The sequence below is a fragment of the Benincasa hispida genome, chromosome 10 (assembly GCF_009727055.1).
Source record: "Benincasa hispida cultivar B227 chromosome 10, ASM972705v1, whole genome shotgun sequence".
NCBI lineage: Eukaryota > Viridiplantae > Streptophyta > Magnoliopsida > Cucurbitales > Cucurbitaceae > Benincasa > Benincasa hispida.
In genome coordinates this window covers 16,642,530-16,664,582 of record NC_052358.1, presented here as the reverse complement: position 1 = coordinate 16,664,582, position 22,053 = coordinate 16,642,530, and the positions used below count along the sequence as shown (strand labels likewise).

At 28.2% G+C, this 22,053-nt stretch overlaps 1 protein-coding gene across 2 annotated transcripts; it reads left to right on the top strand.

Annotated features, from left to right (window-relative positions):
- Window positions 1-15,224: 15,224 nt before the first annotated feature.
- On the top strand, window positions 15,225-21,577 carry LOC120089431 (asparagine synthetase [glutamine-hydrolyzing] 1-like). Of its 2 annotated transcripts, none has more exons than XM_039046892.1 (13): window positions 15,225-15,380; window positions 16,671-16,809; window positions 17,858-17,953; window positions 18,078-18,219; window positions 18,317-18,507; window positions 18,595-18,756; window positions 19,816-19,896; window positions 19,969-20,190; window positions 20,286-20,420; window positions 20,491-20,571; window positions 20,659-20,745; window positions 20,857-20,964; window positions 21,050-21,577. In XM_039046892.1, exons 1-13 carry the CDS (start codon window positions 15,301-15,303, stop codon window positions 21,287-21,289), a joined length of 1,764 nt encoding a protein of 587 aa, XP_038902820.1. In that variant the 5' UTR covers window positions 15,225-15,300; the 3' UTR covers window positions 21,290-21,577. The 2 variants fall into 2 exon arrangements, with proteins under 2 accessions (XP_038902820.1, XP_038902821.1); XM_039046893.1 differs by having other exon boundaries at window positions 15,252-15,354; window positions 21,050-21,289.
- Window positions 21,578-22,053: the final 476 nt, after the last annotated feature.

The following is a 22,053-nucleotide window of genomic DNA, read 5'->3' as shown; positions in this document are numbered from 1 at the left end:
TGTTCGTGGATGTATGTGTAGATATTTATTAAAGTTTAATATTCTTTTTGACATAAAAACTTAAAAAGTTTATATGCTAAACAAATAACTTTAAAAACAAAATTAGGTATATTTGTTAGGTTTGAATATTATTAATGTTGCTCATGTACAATCTCACATCCTTGGGAGGGGAAAGTGATGAAAAAGAAAGTCTAAACGCCACTATCTAAAGTAAGTAGAATTACACCATCAATGAATACAACTGTGATGATTTAACTCAAAGGGACAGAAAAGTCTGTCACAAAAAAAAAAAAAAAAAATCAAAACAAGAAAGTCTGACCACAATTTGCTATGTGATTAACTTTTTTTTTTTTTAATATTTTTAAATTTTTTTATTGTGCGAATTCAATGAACGGGATAAAAATGAGTACAATATGGACACATTAAATATTATTATTTTTTATTCTGTTAAATTGAATAAAGTTTGAAGTCAAATTTTGCTCTCTCTCGTTTAAAAATTGCGTAATTAATATATTTAAATTTATAATGGTAGACAATTTAAAAGGTTATTAACTTAAAATGCGTAATTAATATATTTAAATTTATAATGGTAGACAATTTTAAACTTGTACACAAAGTTGTTATTCAATTATTTTTCTTTCTTTTTTTAATTGTACACAAAGTTACTTACATAGTTGCACATATACACGATAAGATTAAGGGGGAAAGTCTAAAATAGGGACATGAAATTTTATTTTGGAGTAACTGCTTTAAATGATAAACTAAAAAATATTTTTAAATATAATAAAATATTAGTGATAGATAGTAATAAACATCTATCAACAAATGATAGATGCAGATAAATGCATATTAATATCTATTAGTGTTATCATTGATAGACAGTGAAATTTTGTTATTGTTCGCTCAAGGTTTCTAGGAAAACTTAAATCGTGGAGTTGAACCTGTGTTGATGTAGATGTTGATTTGATGCGATATGGTTCGATCTCTAGTGTTTGATCCTCTAATTCTCTCAATTGAATGCAACGCTTGATTTGAAGAAGTGAACCACGTGATATTCTTGGAGTTAAAGTCTTGGAAGAAAGCTTGTATCACCAAAAAAAGCCTCTATTGTTGGGAGAATTCTCTCTAGGCCCTCTAAGTGTAAAATTTCTGACCACTCACAAATGAAGAGAGCTCAGTTCTCTAATAGGCTCCATGGGCTTGGGCTTGGGCTTGATTAGTACATGGGTCTGGCCCCTGGGCCCAATTGGTTTGACTTCAACCTGCTTTGCCTTTCGGGCTAGATTAAGATAATTTTTGGACTCAACTGGATTTTAAACCAAATAATTATATGAAATTCGACCAAATTAATCTTATCTTATTCAACGGTCATGATGAAATCACGTGGCGTCATTGGAATTTGTATTCAACTTCATTTTGGGACACATGTCAAGTTCTAAATGGTCCCAAATTTAATATTTTAGAATTCCCTCATTAATTTAGTAAACAACGTGACAATTTATGATTAATCCCAAGTATCTCCTTCAACCACTATATTTGAAAATATCTTTTAACAATTTTTTATATTTAAAAATAGTCTTTTGTTTTGCATATTTACCCTTTGATTTTCATATTTTTAAATAGGGAAAGCGACGTTTAGATAAGTATGAATTTTGATATAATAGATTAACTCGAGAAAATGTGAAAAGGAAAGAAAAAAAGTCTATCTTTATGTTGAACAATTCGCCCCATTTTTTATTTAAACATAATATTAGAAGAAGTTAGTATTTAATTTTAAAAAGTCATTTTGAAAAAATAGAGCATTTAGCAACTATTTAAAATAGATTTTGGAAAACTTTCAAAGCTTATTTTAAACTCTTTTGATAAGAATGGTAGATGAAATAGGTTTAATTTTCAAAACAAAAATAAAAATCCAAATGATTACCAAACGGGACCTAAAAAATGTAAACAAATTATATTATATGTGTAAACCTCTAATCCTATTTACTAGCTAATCATGTTTAAGTCCTCTTAATTAAGTGTTTAATTACCCTATTATATGTTTAAATTCTTGTAAGATGTGGTTATAATGTTTGTAGTAGAGAAAATTAAATGGAGGTTATAGTGAGTATGCGTGTGAGGTAGAGATGAGGAAAAATTTCTAAGTCTTGAAATGGTGCTCTCAGGTAGTAAAGCATAGCCAACACTTAGACAAAACTTTGGGAAGTTAAGACATATGAAGATAGGCGCGACGTCAAGCTGAAAGGGAGGTAGGACTTTGCCTAAGAGTGCTAACACTTAAAATGAAATCAGAAACGTAGAGGTAAGGAAGACAAGAGTATCTGTGGGCTTAGGAGCCTAAGAGTGGAAATTGGCTAAGTCTAATGGAAGGTATGCGTGAAGAGCCATATGAGGTTAGTAAAGACCCAAGGTGGATAGTATGCGGGCAATTGAGTTTGCTTAAGTGAACGCTTGGTAGCCAAGGAGTGTTGAGGCATGTTAGAAGTAAGGGATGTGTTTACGGGCAACGAGCCTAAGCACGAGTGTCTAAGGGTAAAGCCAGCTTATGCATTGGTTAGTGATGTGTGAGCAAGGGAATGTGACGTTAGCCGTGGTATGCGTTGACTAAGGAGGAAGGCTAGCAGGGATGCAAACCTGGGCATTGATGAAAGACTTAAGCATTCAGCTTAATCACCAAATTAGTGGGCTAAGTAGCGTGCTTAAAGGCCCTAAGGATGGATTAGTGTGCTAGTTATCACATTAAGAAACGTTATGAGCATGCATCCTTATTATAAAAAAGGAGTTTGAAGTTGAAGAGCTTGGTTTGGACATTTTGAGCGTGCTAAGGGAGAAAACTTGTCACCGATTTGAAGCTTGAGCTGTGAGAAAGCTAATTCAAGGCTACTAGAAGAAGATTTCTATGGAATTGAGCTAAAGGTTGAAGAATTTATTCACGTGTTTAAGAATCTTAGGCCACGCGGACGAGTTGTAAAGATTGGTGAATTCCAAACTCGAGAAAAGGAATAAGAGTATGAACGCATGTTAATAATTTAAAGAGTTTTTATGTGTAATTTCCATGCATTCTACGTGAGTTTTACGCCGTGATTTAGTATTAAAATGAGTTATTTACTGATTCCTTTAAGCATGATGATAAGTATGATCTTATGACGTTAACATGTATATTTAGTATGTAAAACCTACTCCTGCATTTGGTACCGAAGGTATGGTAAGGTACCCAATTATATGACGATCCTTGCTACCAAATGTATGGTAAGGTAAGCGGGATCCTACTCAGTTCTAAGTGCACGTAAGATCTTTATTATTGACGTTGATGATATCGAGCAAAAGGACTCTCTCTCAACTAAAGTTATTAGGGATTAAGCAAAAGGGCTTTCCCGCATGTTCAGAAAAAGGAGTTTAGGAATTTTATAAGGAATGTTGAAGAGTTTCAATTCAGGGTTTTGATTTTACATTTTCTAATTTTTATTTTTGAACCCTAAAATGTAAATGTAAATGTAAATGTTTTATTATAAACATGTTTACACCATGAGTTTATGAAAACATGTTTCTTTTAAAGAAGTCACTCACAAGGCATTTTTAAACTCATCATTTTCCTATGTTTCCTCCCCAAGTAGCGGTCGACGTCCAGAAGCCTAACAATTCTGTTAGTCAGTCACTTCTCATAAACTTTAGAGAATTTGAAGTTTAGGTGGCTCATCATGTCCTGTTAAATTTGGATTTTATGTTTATGTTGTGGGAATTAGGACAGAACCTTGAGTAGTTGTTGTAAATTAAGTATCTTACTATGTGAAGATTTGTATGCTAAGTTGACTTGACCTTTTGATAATAATCTGTTGTGAGTTATTAAACTGTTTATCAGGTACTAGGAGTACAGATTTATGGAAGTATGTAGGCAATAATTATCATAAGAGGGTTGACAAATGTTATTTTCACACTTCTCGAATTAGGAGGTAATTCGAGAAGGGGTATGACGATATGCCCAAGAGAAAAAATTGTAATCACCCATATGAACATAGTTATAAAAGTAGTAAAACATAATTGGTAGGCAATTTGAAAAAAATAGATTCCATAAAAATGAAGTTATATTTCATATTTTTTAAATATGTGTTTATTAGTAGATTTAGAAAATGGATTCCAATTTAAATTATTGTTTGAAACGTGTTTGATAGTATATTTAATAAAACTAGATGTAGTTACTCACTAAATTTGGTTGAATATAAACTATTATTAATTATTTTATGAACATGTTTTATGTAAAAAAAACAAAAAAAAACTTGTATAATTGTTATTAAGTTCATATAATAGTACATTACAAAATACATATTTAATTTAAAAGAAAATGAACCGATTCTACAACATGAAATACTAAATTTATTAACATTTCTCTATTTATCTTTATTAATCTAATTTTGCATTTTAAAATTTCAAATTCAAAATTAAAAATAATTTTAAAAAAGGTTAGAGATTATCTACTAAAAATGCACTAAAAGTTTGTACCAATCTAACAAATATTTTCTTAAAAAATAAGTTTATGAATTTGTACAAAGATAAGTAGTAACTAAGCATATGAGCTTTAGTCACCATAGTACTTCTACATCTGGCCATCAGGCATTTAACAAATTTTTTAATGATAATGCAAACCAAAATATTTTACATATTTACCCTTGATGATTTTATTTTTTTGAATGGAAATTAATGGTCACGTTTTAATAAGGTTTATATCGGTGGCTATCAAGTATCAAATCAAGTGGCCCTATGGATATATGATCACAAAAATTCACATTTAGGGATGGTTTGGATCGAAGATATTATTACATTTGTATAAATATTAAATAGCTAAATTTGAATATCTGAATTCTAAATATCTGGGATAATTAATATTTGTATTTGGATGTGTAGAATAATTAATACCTGAAAGTTAAGTATTTGTGTTCAATTCAATATTGTACATAGAAACTATAAATATAAGAGATCAGCTAAATTTAACGTTAACTAATTTAGGGTCGTTTTTAAATATAGAAAAATAAACCAAAATATTTACAAGATATATCAAAATTTTAGAACTATCAATGATAGACGTTGATTGATCAGTGTCTATCAATATCATTGATAAAAGTCTATCCGTGTATCAGCGTCTATGATTAATAGTTCTAAAATTTTGCTATATTTTGTAAATATTTTCAATAATTTTACTATTTGAAATAATTTTCCAAATATTAATGGTAAATATATTAGTTGAAAGTTATTAAGTCTAAATAATATATTTATATTTAATAATTAATTAAAATTAATAGTAATGAATGCTTGATATTAATTTATTAATTAATTAAGTTATATTTTATTGTTCATCTTCGAAACATAAAAATCTCATAGTTTGCAGGGTATTAAAAAACCCATGTCAAATGAGTTTTAAGGCTTCTTAGACAATAATATCATGAATTTTAAAAAGTAAAATTCTTTAAAACAAACAACAATATTAAATATTATGAAATCTCATAGAAAAGTCCGCGAAACAAACGACACCTCATTGTAAATTTGTGGTTATTACTAAAAAAAAAATTGTTTTCAAAATATACTTTTATGAATTATTAATCTACCTTAGAATTTGTCAAAAAAAAAAAAAAAAAAAAAAACCCTTAGAAGTACTTGAATATAAAATCTCAGCCTCATATTGGAAAAAACAAACGACCATTATTTAATAAAACAAACAACCAAATGTCTTTTTCCTTTTTTTTTCTTTTTCTTTTTCTTTTTTTAAGATTTCTGACCGACATTTCTCCTAATTTAAAAGCCCATTATTCAAAGAAAACTCCCTCCATTTTATTTTATTTTATTTTTCCTTTTGTTAGCATTCAATCAAAGCAAATCACATTGGTAAAATATTATGGGGTACTTATAATATGGTGTATTTGTGAAATTCAAGAGGCCTTCAATTAAGCTAGATGGTGGTAAAATATTGATGGAGTATTTATGAAAGAATGAATGCAACTAAAAAAAATAACAAAATCATGTACTAGCCAATTGGGATAGAAATTTTAAATGTATGTTATGCATGTATATTTGATTTTTAATTTATTTTTTTAGTATAGTAGAAGTAATAGATCGAACCCCAATCTCTTAAGTTTCAAGATAAGAATGACATTTTAGTTGTTTTTTAGCTTTTACTTTGTGATATATATATTTTTTAGTTATCAAATATATTTTGTTGACATTTTTATGATAAGTAGATCGTATTGATTTTAAATCTTTCAATCCTTATACGATCAATGCTTTGTCATCTGTTTAGGTGTAACATATTTAAAAATTATGTTTCTTTTATATGAATATATACATGTATTATTCTTAAAATAAGTAGGTAGAATTAAACACAAAATTATCACTAACTGTTTCATTTATAAAACCAACCAATTAAAATTGAAATTATATATATATATATATATGGAAAAAAAAAAACTTATTTCACAATATATTTTTTGGTTTCATAGTTCATTTTAGGGATGTTCAAATAACCTGACAACTCGAATAACATAGACTACCCAATCCAAAATATAAGGGTTTGGTTGGATTAGTTTTGTTTTTGGGTTGATCCAACTCAATCCGAATTTTATATATATAAATAAAATATACTATATACTCTTTGTTTAAATTTCAATTGTTTTGTATTGATTAATTTATGAATCTTAAATAATTTTATTTTAAAATTGTTATGATATTTGTCTTTATTTAAAGTTTGCAATAAATATCTTAGATACTTGGTATTTAACCTTTTAATTTTATGAGATTTTAGTTATTAATCATGTGTTATATATAAATTTACATATTTTTAATTAAAAAGAAAAAAAATTATAACCCGACAACCCAACCCAACTCAATCAGAGAGTTAGGTTGAGTTGGGTTAGAGATTTTATTTGGATTTTTTGGTTTACAAACCCGACCAATTTGAATTGGGTTGGTCCAAAAAATACTCTTAATCCAATCCAATTCAATCTATGTACATTCGTAGTTCATTTTTCTAAAAAATTGCAGGAAAGTTATGTGATTATTTGCCACGTCCCCCCTCCCCCCAGGTTACATTTGTTCATACTTTATATATTGTGCTTAGAATAACTTTTAGGGAATTTTATATTTAAATAAAATCACCTCTTTTTTTTTTCCAATAAGACCCATCTTTAAAGAAATAGATGTCTTTTTTTTTTTTTTTTAACCGAAAGAGATAAAAAGGAAAGTTAAAAGTATATTTAGTATATAATTAGATAATAAATACATTTTTAAAAAGTTATAATAAATAAATAACACTTTTGACTCAAATTAATTTAAAGGACCATCATTATTCAAAACGTTGGAAAATGAATTATCCAAAAATGAATTTAAATAATTTATTTAAATAATTGAATGCATGTGGTATATGCAATGTCAATCACACACTAACGAATTTATTTAGGTCCTATTTGGTAATTATTTAATTTTTTTTGTTTTAAATTAAGTCTATTTCATCTACATTTCTATAATGATTTACATCTTTCTTAAATATAATGATTGAATTCTTGACCAAACTTCAAAAATAAAAACAACATTTTGAAAGTTATATTTTTTTAATTCTCAAAATTTAGTTTGATTTTTTAAGCCATAGGTGAAAAATATATAACAAATGAAGAATTTTGGATGTAGAGTGAAAATAGTGTTTATGAGCTTAATTTTAAAAAACAAAAACAAAAAACAAAATGATTACCAGATGGAACCTTAGTTATTTTTTATTTTTTAATTTAACAAATCATGAGAGTGTAAGTAAAACATTTGACTTCTTAATTAGTCGAGTCATATTTTTAAACATAAAAAGAAAAAAACGAAAAATATGAACATGATTTTAAGAAATTGAGACTTAAAAACAGTAAAAATATCGATACACATATTATCTTCTATATATAACATGACCATATGAACATCTAAAAATAAATATCAACGGAAATTTATATATTTTATAATATAGAACAATCCATAAAAGTATTTCAAATTTGTCGTACACGCACATAAAAATTAATTTTTTTCTTAAAAAGTGGGGACATTGAATATATAAATAAACAAATATCCTCCAAAATTAAAAATGATAAAGTAACGAAGAATGTTATTCGGCGTTACTAGTCACAAAAACTCGTGGTGAATGGTGGTTCGTGAATGTCTTATCCCAACGGCTTTATCTATTTATTTTCTTATTTTATGTCGTATCCATTGGCTTTATTGATGTCAAAATCTCTGTGTACTAAAAAATTGTCAAATCATTGTAGTATATATATATATATAATTGTTTACTACAATTTTTTTTTAAGATAAACAACCAACACCATTCAATTCAACCAACACTTCATTAACATTAAAGAGAGAGATTCTTATATGAAAAAACATCTTTTCTATCCAAGAACAACATTGAGATGAGATCAAAGCTATTAAACCATGAACATATTTGTTCTCCTATCTAGAAATACGAATATTAAGATTTTATTTGGTGACGATTTTATTTTTTGTTCTATATTTTTAAAAATTATGTTTGTTTTCTCATAAATTTCATATTGTAGTTCTTACATTTCTCGAATAATAAATCAAATTCTAAAAACAAAAATAAATTTTCCAAAACTATTTGTTCAAGTTCTAATTGATAACCATTTGATTTTTTTTTTTTAATTTAAGTCTATAAACACCAATTTCACTTCTAAATTTCTTGTTTTATTATTTACTACCAATATTTTCAAAAATCAAACTAAGTTTTGAAAATTTTTAAAAAATAGTTTTTATAAATTTATTTTTATTTTTTAATATGATTCGGAATTCAACTATTTTACTTAAGATAGATGAATTATACTTTAAGAAATTGAGAAATAAAAAATCAAGCTAATGGTTACTAAAAATGACTTTAGCATTCAAAATTTGGTTTGATTTTTAAAAATATTAGTGAAAAGTTGACAATTAAACAAGTAAATATTACAATAGCATTTTGGTCGTTTAAATCTTAAATTTAGTTTCACTATTAATTTATTATTAATTTTATAAAAAATCAAGTCGAATTTTAAAGGAGTGAAAGAAGTAATTTGTAAAATATGTATTTGTTTTTTAAATTTAATAAAAAAATTCAATCTTCTTACTTTAAAAAAAATAAAATCATTTAAGAAATTCAAAAAGATAAGTTTAATTTTTAAAAACCAAATAGTTAATAAAGCGGAAAAACAATATGTACTAGAAAAAGAATTGAAAAGCTATATAAAGTAAATTATAATTAAAAGATCTGTCGGTGGGTTAAAATATTGAATGAATTTATCGGTTGGTAAAATATTGAATGAATTTATCGGTTGGTAAAATATTGAATGACATAAATATCATTTCATAATTGTTCTATGTTCCACGCGGCGGACGTGTGCTGTGGGTAAGCCCATTAAAGTAAATGTGGCAACTTTTGTTTTGTAGTTTTTTAAAACAATACTTGGTTTTTTCCCTTAATTTATCTATAATAATTTTCATTTTTTTTTTGAGATAATGTTTATATTCTTAGCTAATTTTAAGAAGAAAAAACCTATATTTTTAAAACTTGTATTTTTTAGCTTTTAAAATTGAATTAAAAACCAAATGTTAGTTTTCAACCATAACTATAAAGTACATATGACTATATGAGTGAGTTTTTATTTATTACTATTATTACTTTTATTATCCGGGAGGCATATATATATATATATAGATAGAGTTGCTAGAAAAGTTTGTTCCAACAAAGAAATAAATACAAATTCATGAAAAAAGTGAATAACGTCAAAGTATACGAATAATGTCAATCACATGAACAAAAGAAATGTGATATGTCGTGTGGACCAGTTGAAGTTGGTACAATTATTTTTAGGAAAATAACCAATTTCAGTTTCGTCCATATAAATTTATCAACATATATCATTCGAACCATGAAACTTTCTATTTCATACAATTATATTTAATTTAATTAAATATTATTGTATTTTGATACAAGTCGATGATTAGATTTGATTTATTTTACTAAGTTCTACAATTACAAACTTTGATAACATATTATTAAATATTTTCGACATGTAGACATTTTCATCAACATTTAATATTTTTATGGTTTCGATTTTAACATGGATTGAATCGACATTTCATTATATACCAAAAAAAACCAAAAAACATAAACAATAAGTAACACAATTTCATTGATGAATGTGAATATAGTATAGATAAAAACATTTTAACTTGTATAAAATATAAAATTGTTTGATTTTAATTCAAATAATTTTATTTGACTTTTATTGTTTTATAATCTTTTAAAAAATATCCAACGACATTAGCATTTTTTAATATTTATATTGATTTTTTCTTTTTCTTTTTTTTTTTTTAAAAAAAAATTAAGCTCTCTAACATTTTAAACTTTGACGGAGACAATACCTTTTTCTAGGATTTTTTTTTTAAATATTGTATTTTGAAAAAATAAGTAGAAAAATATAGTGATTTTGAAAATATTTAGAAAAATGTGGTAATGCGGCAGAGATATATAGAAGGTAAAGATTTGACAAGTCGATCAATTAATAAAAAATAAATAAACTTATTCAACTAAATTATGACAGAGAATTGAAGTCTCGACCATCCTTCGACTGAGTTAGATCAAAGTTGAAGTCTCGACCATTTTTGGCCCATTTTTAATTTTATCAAATTCTCTCTCATTTTGATTCTTTTTTCCTCCCTCCAAAATAACACAAAGTGGCATGCTAAATCAATCAACACCACTATGTTTTTTTATTTTTATTCTTCCTTTTTTTTTTTTTTGTTGATTTTGGCATAAACCACTATGTTTTGGTTTTAAATTAAAGTTTTAACTTTTAAATTAAGATAGATTTAAATCCATGTTTTTTCAACATTCTTTCCTTTTTTAGTGTAAATTTCAAAGTGTAAAATTTTGAGTTTTATTGAATTCAAACTCGAATTTAAATTAACACCTTTAATTTATTATTCAAACAATTGAAAAATTCTTGCTAAAATAAGCATAGTTATACTGACATAAAAAAATTGTACCATCTTCATAAGAATCATGTTTATCACGCTAGATGTCTATTCAATCAGAGTTGCATGAGTTTTTCTAACAACATTGGTCCATCAGAGTGCATCAATAGAGTCCTCAAAGGAGGAATGTTGTCGATAAATTTTCTCGCTCAAATAACATTTTACAAATGTGTAAACTATTCTGAAAAAAGAAGATAAGAAATAAGAGTTGCTTTGGAGTGTTAAGATAAATACACCTGATAATAATAATAAAAAAAAATAATCAACAATTCATTTCAAATGTATTTGTAATACTAAGTGAGTAAATATTTAGATACGCAACACGAAAAAAAAAAATTAAAATGGGCTGCAAAGATCCAATAAATATGAAGTACAACCATATGATCAATACGAATGTGTGTTTCTATGAAAATCGGACGTCACAACCTTAATGCTAAATGATGAAATGTTCAAATATTGAGTCTAATAGGTCTGACTGGTATTGTTCATGTAACAATAGTAAGCATTTGGCATTTCATGATGGTTTGTTCACGATTTAACATAAACTATAAAGAATTTATTGAGGATTACTATAAATTGTCAACATACGTTGTATGCTACTCCTCAATTCCAACTTATACCGCATGAAGATTATGCGATCACACATCCTAATATGCTTGTATTACATGTTAACCCATCGTTGTTGAGGAAACTTGATAGATCAAAGAGTTCATGATACCATAATGAGATTGACGGGACAAAACCAAGGATGTGAATTTTGTAATCAACTAGGTCACAATCGAAAGAAGTGTCATTCATTACAAAGACAGGTACCAGAGAGTTAGGAATTTTTATTGTTAATTTTTTTTATCTTGCAATTAATATTTTTATTATGTAATCAATATTTTTATTATAATTTATTATTTAAGTTCTAATTTATTTGTATGTTTTACTCGTGAACTAAATAATTTTTTTATTTTATATCATGGCTTTAAATCCAGAACCGATTGATGTTTTATACCATCAATCTATTCCTCGATCATCAATTGTATGGCAAGATCGTACTACAAGCGAGATGTACGGTAGAAGTCTAGAGGCGGTTGTTTATCACACTATCCTACTCCACCGTAGAATACTACCACTGCTTCGTACACTATCCTACTCCACCGTAGAATACTACCACTACTTTCGTACATAGGAATGCTCACGATTCGGTTCGGTTCGATTTGGGATTCAAACCAAACCAAACCGCAAATTTTAAAAGTGTTTTTATGGAATCGAATCAAACAAAAACTGAACCGAACCGCATACATATTTTTTTTGTTTTAATTTTTATGATTTTTCATATTTTCTAAATTATATACATGCAAATAAATATATATATATATATTGTTTCTTAATATATTTATTAAAATAACGGTTCCGTTCAGTTTCAAATCAATTTTAGAATTTGAAGAACCGAACCACAATAATTTGGTTTGAAAATATATTAAATTGAACCGAACCACATTAATTCGATTTCGAATCGGTTCTGGTTTGATTTAATATTTGATTCGATTTTAGAGGTTTCAATGATCACCCCTATTCGTACATCAGGATTTTATGGAGTGGCCATATTGGAATTTATTCAGATAGATTGGCATGTCATCGCTGGATTGATTGAGAGATGGAGGACGTTTCATGTGCCTACTGGAGAGTGCACTATCACGTTACGGGACACATAAGTATTGTTTGGGTACCTGTTGACGACGATCCTATTACCTGAGTAATGCATAATAATTGGTTGAATATTTGTCAAATGCTACTCGATGTCATCCCACCTACTAATAAAACTAGAGGATCGAGATGAAGTTTAATATGACTAGGGACACAATTTCTAGAGTTTGATGATGATAAGTTGTCATAAAATATACAGGACCATGCATATTACAGAAGTTTCAAACCTTCAAACCTTCAAAAATTTTAAAAATACTCTTGACTTAATAAAAGTTAAAAAAAAAATACCTCCACCATTAGTTTTTGAATATAAACTGTTAATTTCTTGTGAAAAAATAACTTCAAAAATTAAAATAAAAACTTTAAAAAAATGTTTCTACCATTAATATGATGATCAATTTGTTTGAAGTTGTTTAAGTTCGAAAAGAACCAATTTTAAAATAAATTATATAGATACCTAATATTGATACTCTCATATTACTTTTAACTTTCCAATTCCTAGTTTACACCAATTTTCTCAACAACCAAAATAAAAACCAAAATTTTAAGTTAAAATACAAAATCTCACAATATTTCACAAAATTCCAAAATCAAATCTCCTATTAAAATATACCAAAATAATAAATAGTCAAATATAAAAGTATTTGGCTATTAACACACACAACTATTATCGTACAATTTTGTTAAAATATGCAAGTCTTGAAATTATTTGGTACTTTATTTATTATTGTTCTTCTTATTATAGTTCATACACCTTAATTAAAATGTGCAATTTTATTTATTTATTTATTTTAGATAAACAAGTATGAAATAGTTAACAGAAAGGGGAATACAAGTGTATTGAAGAAGTGAGGGAAGAAAAAGATGGAAAATAGAGGAGCAGGGTAGGAGGGTATTAACCGTATCTATTCATATAACAGAAATGATATTTTTTAACTTTCTTTTTTAAAGAGTTTAAAAGTATTTTTAAAACTTTTGAAAGTTCATGGGTATTTTTGAAACAAGACTTTAACTGTTTCCATTCAAAACTAATGACAATGGTATTTTTGAATTCATCTTGAAAATTCAAGGGTATTTTTTAAACTTTTGAAATTTCAAAAACATTTTGACACAAAATGCAAAGCTCATGGACATTTTTTATAATTTAGCCTTAAAAAAAAATATAAAAAAACTAAGAACTTTGTAACAAAATTGGGAACTTCCACCATTACAATCGACAACACACGTAAACCATTGTGCAAAGAGAACAATTTTTTTTTTAAAAAAACCAAAAATAGAGGGAAAAAAAAACAAATTAGTCGAGTGTTCCATTATAAAAAAAAAACCAATTTGGTAGAGTGTTAGTAAAACAAATCACATCACCACATCTACAATACTTTTATAAATACTTTCAAAACTACGATTTTTCATAAATATTTTTTAAATCTTATCTTAAATGAAAAAATTGTTGAAAATATTTTTAAATATAACAAAATGTCATTGTTTATCATTAACAGATAATGGTAGATACTGCTAGACATCTATCAATATTTGTGATAGATAATGATAGGTATATAATAGTGTAAGTTGACTCATTTTTCTATATTTGAAAACAACCATTTTTCTAGGCCCCGTTTGATAACCATTTGATTTTTTATTTTTTATTTCTAAAAATTAAGCATATTTTGTCTACATTTCTTACTATAATTTGCATATTTATTAAAGTATAATAGTTGAATTCTTAGCCAAATTTAAAAAACAAAAACAACTTTTGAAAAATTACTCTTTTAGTTATCAAAATTTGACTCTGATTTTTAAACATTGATGAAAAGTAGATTGTAAAAAAGAAATATGGGGGTGAACGTAGTGTGTATAGACTTAATTTAAAAAAAATTAAAAAAAAAGAAGATAATTATCCACCGAAGCCTTAACAATTTATTAATCACACAAAATTGAAAAAGGAATGAAACTAGAGAGAAAAATTGGAGATGAAATTAAAAAAGGAAAGAAAGTAGAGAGAAAAATTAGAGATAAAAAAGGACGTCCACATAAGAAGATTATCTCTAATGAGATAAAAGGGAACTCTCATGAACTTCATGAACTCCATTATTTTCAAACTCAAATTACCCCTTTCTGGCAATTTCACTCCCAATCAAATTTGACTTTTTTCTTTTCCACCTTAATTTTATGACTCGTTTTTCTCATGGAATGGAATTATGGAACATATATATTTTTATTTTTATTTTTCTTTTGTCTATTTTCTCTGACCATTCTAACCCTAGCGGTGCTGATGCTGACTCAACACTTCCAACTTTTTTCCAAACGGATAAACCCAAAATGGAAACCGACCTGCCAAAGGCGAACCAAATCTAGACACGTGGTGTTAGAACAGAGTACCTCAACTGTAGCCGTGGTCCCGGAGCTACACGTAGGATACGGACTGGATAATAACCAAAACGACGACGTCTTCCCGGATCGTCTCATTATAAATACGTGGCCTTAACAGCGGATTTTCTGAACATTTTCAACAACGATTTACGTCTTAATCTCAGCTATTTTTTCTTCTCTCTCTTTACTCTCAAAATGTGTGGAATTCTTGCTGTTCTTGGTTGCTCCGACGATTCTCAGGCAAAACGTGTTCGTGTTCTTGAACTCTCTCGTCGGCAAGTGTTTCTTAAATTTTCTTCTTCTTCCTGCATTTCATTTTCTTTTATAATGTTTTTTTTCCTTTTGTGAAATGGTTTGAGAGATTTCAACCACGGAACTCTTGGCCATCAACATATATATATATACTAGTTGAGTTAAGTTTTTGAATCGTGCGAATCATTGTTTTCGATTTGAGAATCTGTAAATGTAAAATAGTTCTTTCTATCAGGGTTGTAGAGAAAAATTAAGGAAGGAAGGTGCAGAGGATTTTGAAGAAGAGGAAATAGAAGAAGAGATGATGGAACTAAATTGAAAAAGATCAAAATATAATTAAAAATCCTTAAAAGTTAAAAGACCATTTTCTTTAATGCATACACGTGTAATTAAGTGACTTTTTTATAAAAACAAAAATACTTTTTTACCCCTAGTTTTGCGGTTTAATTTCTATTATTTTAGATTTTATTATTTTGTTTCAAAATTATATAGCTTTACTTTTACATTTGAGTTTCGTTTGAATTTCATCTCAGATTTTAAAATAATTTTTAAACTTAATTTTTCACTAAATACTCTGTTCCGCTCTTCAACTGTATGTGTTTTAATAAATTTAACATTAATTATTGTTTATCTATTTTTCATCATTTTAAAATTAAATTTAAAATTTTACTTCATAAATAATATAAATTAAGACATTGACTTAAAAGTGAATATCAAATGTAAAATCCTAAAATTTAGAGGTCAATTCACACAAAATTCAAATGTGAACTATAAAATTGCAACATTTTAAAACTTAAGGACTAAATTGAAATCAAATTTAAAGTTTGAGGACTAAATGCATAACATTTTGAAACCTAACAAAAAAAAAAAAAATTAGACCTTATACTTGGGGACAAAATTTTTTTTTCAAAGACCTTTTATCTCTCTCGTTTTTATTGAAACCATACACTAAAATTTCGTTTCACGAGTTAATAACCTTGCTTGTACATTCTTTCTCTGGTCTCATTACTTAATTTACATCTCATATATGTTTGATTTGAGTTTGATAATAACACCCTTTTAACTTTTTAGGAGGTAGAAATCAACTAATGAAATATAATTGATTTGTTGAAGATTCATTTCTCTTCATATATGAGTCTTTTAGGTTGTTTATTTTGATGTTGGGGTTATTTTTAATACATTTTTGTTGTAATTGTATCTAGAGCAACGTCACTGGATAATTTGAAGATAGAAAAGAAAAAATAAAACAAAAAATTCATTAATTAGCATGCAATAGAATTGATATTAACTACTTTTTGTGGTTGGTTTAACAGATTGAGACACCGTGGCCCAGACTGGAGTGGGCTTTACCAGCAAGGTGATTGCTATTTAGCCCATCAACGTTTAGCCATTATCGATCCTGCATCTGGTGATCAACCTCTCTTTAATGAAGACGAGTCCATTGTCGTCACGGTACACTCTCGAACCTTTTTCTAAAGATTTACATGGATCGGGTTGGATGAGGTTGAAGATGTTTTCAGGACCGGATTGATCGGGTTGACAACCCAAGTGACCCAAATAAAGTCTCAAACCTAATCCAACCCTTAAATTTTGGATTAGATTGGGTCGGGTGGTAGGGTTATAACTTGTTTTTTTCTTTTTAATTAAAAATATGTAAATTTATATATAATACATGATTAATAATTAAAATCTCATAAAATTTAAATACTAAATATCAAATATCTACAATATTTATTAGAAACTTTAAATAAAGACAAATATCATAACAATTTTAAAAGAAAAATATTAAAAAATCACAAATTAATTAAATACAGAATAGTCAAATTTTAAACAAAGTTGTATATATATTATTAGTATATATAAAATTCAAGTCGGATTTGGTCTCACATTTTAAAATGTTATACATTTAGTGTTTAAGTTTTAAAATATTACAATTTTATCCTATTTGAGTTTTGTTTATATTTGGTCTCTAGGTCTCAATATTTTACATTTTTAATCTCGATTTTTCATTAAATACTCAATTTAAATCATTGACGTCAATGTCTATTAATTAATTTAAAATAATCATGAAATTTAATTTTAAATTTAATTTTTAAAGTAATGAAAAATAATGAAACTTAATTAATTACAATTCATTTAATTATTTTAAATTTCTTAAGGTACATCAACAATAAAGATGAGAAATGATTATTTAGTAAAAAAAAAAACGATGTTAAAAAATGTAAAATTTGAAATCTAGGGACCAAATTGAAATAAAACCAACATTTTGAAATTTAGGGACTATATTAAAACTACTTATTGGCTATAGGTGTAATATTATGAAACCTAGAGAACAAATAGAAATTAGACCCAAAATCTAAGGACTAGAAAGATTTTTTTTCCCCTAAATAATTTAGTTTCATGGGTGTGTTTTGTTTCTTCTAATGAGAGGAAAAGTAGGCAAATGAATACAAAGTCTATCTTATTGTGCTGATGTGCAAAAGTTTTTGCCTGAAAACAGGTCAACGGAGAGATATACAACCATGAGGAGCTGAGGAAGAAATTGATGAACCATAAATTTCGAACTGGAAGTGACTGTGATGTTATCTCACATTTGGTATTAATAGATATGATTACGAGAATAACTTCTCTTGAAATGATATGATATTTCCATGATTTATTCATTTGATGTAGTTCAGGAAGGATGAGATTATGATATTTTATTGTTGGTGTCTATGTAGTATGAAGAATATGGAGAGAATTTTGTGAACATGATGGATGGAATGTTCTCTTTCGTGCTATTGGACACACGTGACAATAGTTTTATTGTTGCTCGTGATGCAATTGGGATTACTTCCCTTTACATTGGTTGGGGACTCGATGGTAAATGAAATAATATTGAATCTCATTTGCCCATTCATGTCTTTTAATCCAAAGCTCCACAAACGTTCTCTAAATATTTTAATTTTGATTATGTCAGGCTCAGTTTGGATATCTTCGGAGCTCAAAGGGCTGAATGATGATTGTGAACATTTCGAAATCTTTCCTCCGGGTCACTTGTACTCTAGCAAGGAAGCTAGATTCAAGAGATGGTATAATCCAACTTGGTTTTCTGAGGATATTCCATCAACCCCATATGATCCACTTATTCTGAGGGCTGCATTGGAGAATGTATGATAAGATTTGAAGGCATTTTATTGAGTTTAACGTCTTCTAAAATTGTATTTAGATAACGAGCTTACATGCTAACTTATGCAGGCTGTGATTAAAAGGATGATGACTGATGTCCCTTTTGGAGTTTTGCTATCTGGTGGCCTAGATTCATCACTGGTTGCCTCTATCACATCTCGTCACTTAGCTGGCACAAGAGCTGCCAAGCATTGGGGCACACAACTCCATTCTTTTTGTGTTGGTCTTGAGGTTGGTTTCTTTTTCTTACTCTTGTTGTTCTTACAATTATTGATTGTATATATACCAGGAACAATTTCTCATACGAGTGTTCATGGGTTGAGTTGGGCCGGGTTAAAACACTTTTTAGATCCAACTCAATTGTTCTAGTTGTAACTTTCTTCAACTTAAATAACTCTTATTAAATAATGAACCAAATTCAACCCAATGTGGGTTGGGTTGGGATAATCGGGTCATTTATTTAAATGTTTGTTCTAAAAATAAGTAATTTTTTTTTAATATGTATTTAATTATTTTCATATATTGAATTAAGGTTAATAACTCAATTTCAATTTCTATTTTATAGAAGAAACCTTTCTCAAGGCATTTCTTTAAATAAAGACTTTGTTTTTTTCCCTCTTTTCGGATGGTAAATATTTCTGAGAATATGGAGTGTGAATCAAACCCATCCAACCACTCATATGCCCACCCCTTCGTGCTTTGCCTATCCCGTACTTGGAAAAAGAAATAGAAAAAGGAATAAATATAGTGATAATTTGATTCTTCATCGCCTTTGATCCTTCATCGTCGTAGTAAATAAGAAAGAACTGGAAATTCAAATCAAGGATTCCTTGATCTGATGCGTTTTTAGGTTGGTTCTCATCATTCATTCTAAACCAATGCAATTTAGGAGGACTCAATGAAAGGACATCAATTCAAATTCTAAATCCAAAAGTAGGTCGAATTAGGTGGCAACCCCCGCCCCAGAACGTCAAATGAAATAGGTGGTTGGTTCTCTCATTAAATAAAATAAAAATTTATAAATGTAAAAACTATTGTATCACAAGTAAAATCAACATAGTTATCTAAATTAATAATAAGTCTAAGTTGGTTCAGGTTGGTTTGAGTTCTTTTAGATAAACCTATGAATCAACCCAAGCCATAAATTTTCATTTATTTGAACCCAACTCAAATGAGTTGATAACTCAACTCAAATGGTTTGTGTTGGGTTGATCAGATTTTTTGGGTCATCGAATTTTTTGAACACCTCTTGTTTCTTTTAGCCAATAAGATTTATCCTCTGATGTTTAGGGTTCACCAGATTTGAAGGCTGCGAGAGAAGTTGCAGATTTCTTAGGAACTGTCCACCATGAGTTCCATTTCACAGTTCAGGTACGTCATATCTAGAACTCAACAAACAAATATACATCCCCCACTTAATTTTAACATGTTCTTTTATAATAGGACGGGATTGATGCCATTGAAGATGTTATCTACCATATAGAAACATATGATGTAACTACAATCAGAGCAAGCACACCAATGTTTCTTATGGCACGAAAGATTAAGTCACTAGGAGTAAAAATGGTGATTTCTGGTGAAGGTGCTGATGAGATTTTTGGTGGATACTTGTACTTCCATAAGGCTCCTAATAAGGAGGAGTTTCATCGTGAAAGTTGTCGCAAAGTACATGGTTTTATGAAGAGCATTACTTGATTTTTATTAGGTTTGGAATAAGAAAAATTGCATTCGTATCATAAACTTTTGTTTCCTACTTGCAGATAAAGGCACTTCACATGTATGATTGCTTAAGAGCAAACAAGGCAACTTCAGCCTGGGGCTTGGAAGTTCGAGTTCCATTTCTAGATAAGGAATTTATCAATATTGCAATGTCCATTGATCCAGAATGGAAAATGGTAGAGAAATGAACTTTTTCCCCAACTTAATAGACTTTTCTTGTTTCTCATTCTAATCTTCTAATTTCAGATCAAACGTGATCAAGGTCGAATCGAGAAATGGGTTCTCAGGAGAGCTTTTGATGATGAGCAACAACCTTATCTCCCTAAGGTTTTTGAAAGAAAAACCCTTCTAGTTCTAATAGTATACAAAAACTATAACTTCGATAAAAACTTAACATTTTGTTCCTGTTTGCAGCATGTTTTGTACAGGCAAAAGGAACAATTCAGTGATGGTGTTGGATATGGTTGGATCGATGGCCTTAAAGTCCATGCTGCTCAACATGTAATTCGATAACCCTGTCTGCCTTCGAGCGCATTCAGGGTTTTGAAATCTAATCTTTTGGAAGTTATATGTTGATATGCTTGATTATGAATGCTCGATTCATGGTTTCAGGTGACTGATAAAATGATGATGAATGCTGAACACATCTTCCCCCAAAATACTCCAACATCAAAGGAAGCCTACTACTATAGAACTATATTTGAGAGGTTTTTCCCCCAGGTAATTTACATTCATCAACAATAGTCTTGATATACTTCTCAGTGAATTTCATTTGCCTTATTTTGCACTTTCTATGGCTTTGCAGAACTCAGCTCGTCTTACTGTCCCAGGAGGACCAAGCATTGCTTGCAGCACTGCAAAGGCTGTTGAATGGGATGCTGCTTGGTCTAAAAATCTTGATCCTTCAGGTAGAGCTGCACTTGGAGTTCATGCTTCAGCTTATGGAGATGAGGCAAACAATGTAAACGACATCGTCCTGCCAAAGATAATTGATACCATTCCGAGAATTGAGGTCGGTACACCAGGAGTAAAAATCCTTAGCTAGTATAGGATAGTAGTAGCTTGTCCAGTTTGATGATAAATCATGTCCTCCAAATTGTATGCCTTCAATGTACAAACCATACGGGAGAGAAGTAGAGTGTGAAGGTCTTCACGTAGAGTATTATTTTGAGACCTTCCATGAAAACTTTCTATGGATATATATCTATGTTAGAATCTTTGGATTATGTATTATTTTTCCTTTTAAGCATGTTTAGATGTACATTTTAATTGTATGGAGTGATTGCAAAAATTTCAAAATAGAATCAAGCATATCCGAGATGGATTACCATCAGTTTTTAGGTTGTACAAGCTACAAAATCACTAATATCACTAATATGAACATAGTTTAATTAATATAAAATTCAGACATTGACTAGGTAACAAAAGTTTGGTTCCTTCACTTCACAATTTATAAACATTATACGGTAGTTATAATAAATATTTTGTTTAGTTCGATTTCAAGAGCAAATTAATTACGGTTGGAATATGTTTATTTTTTATGGTGATAATTATTTGTAATGATGTTTTAAAAATTATTTTTCTAACTTCTTTCATCAATAATTTAACTTCAAACATACATTGATACTTAAGACGTCAGGAGTTGGTTATTTTAATCTCAGTTAAATTATAATAGTTTGTATTTAGGGTGTACATCATTTTAGTTTAAATTAAGTATGTTTTTTCGGTCTAAACTATTTTAGTTTGAAAAGGAAATAGTAAATATTGTAACAAATAATAAAAAAAATGATGAATGTAAAATAGTAAAAA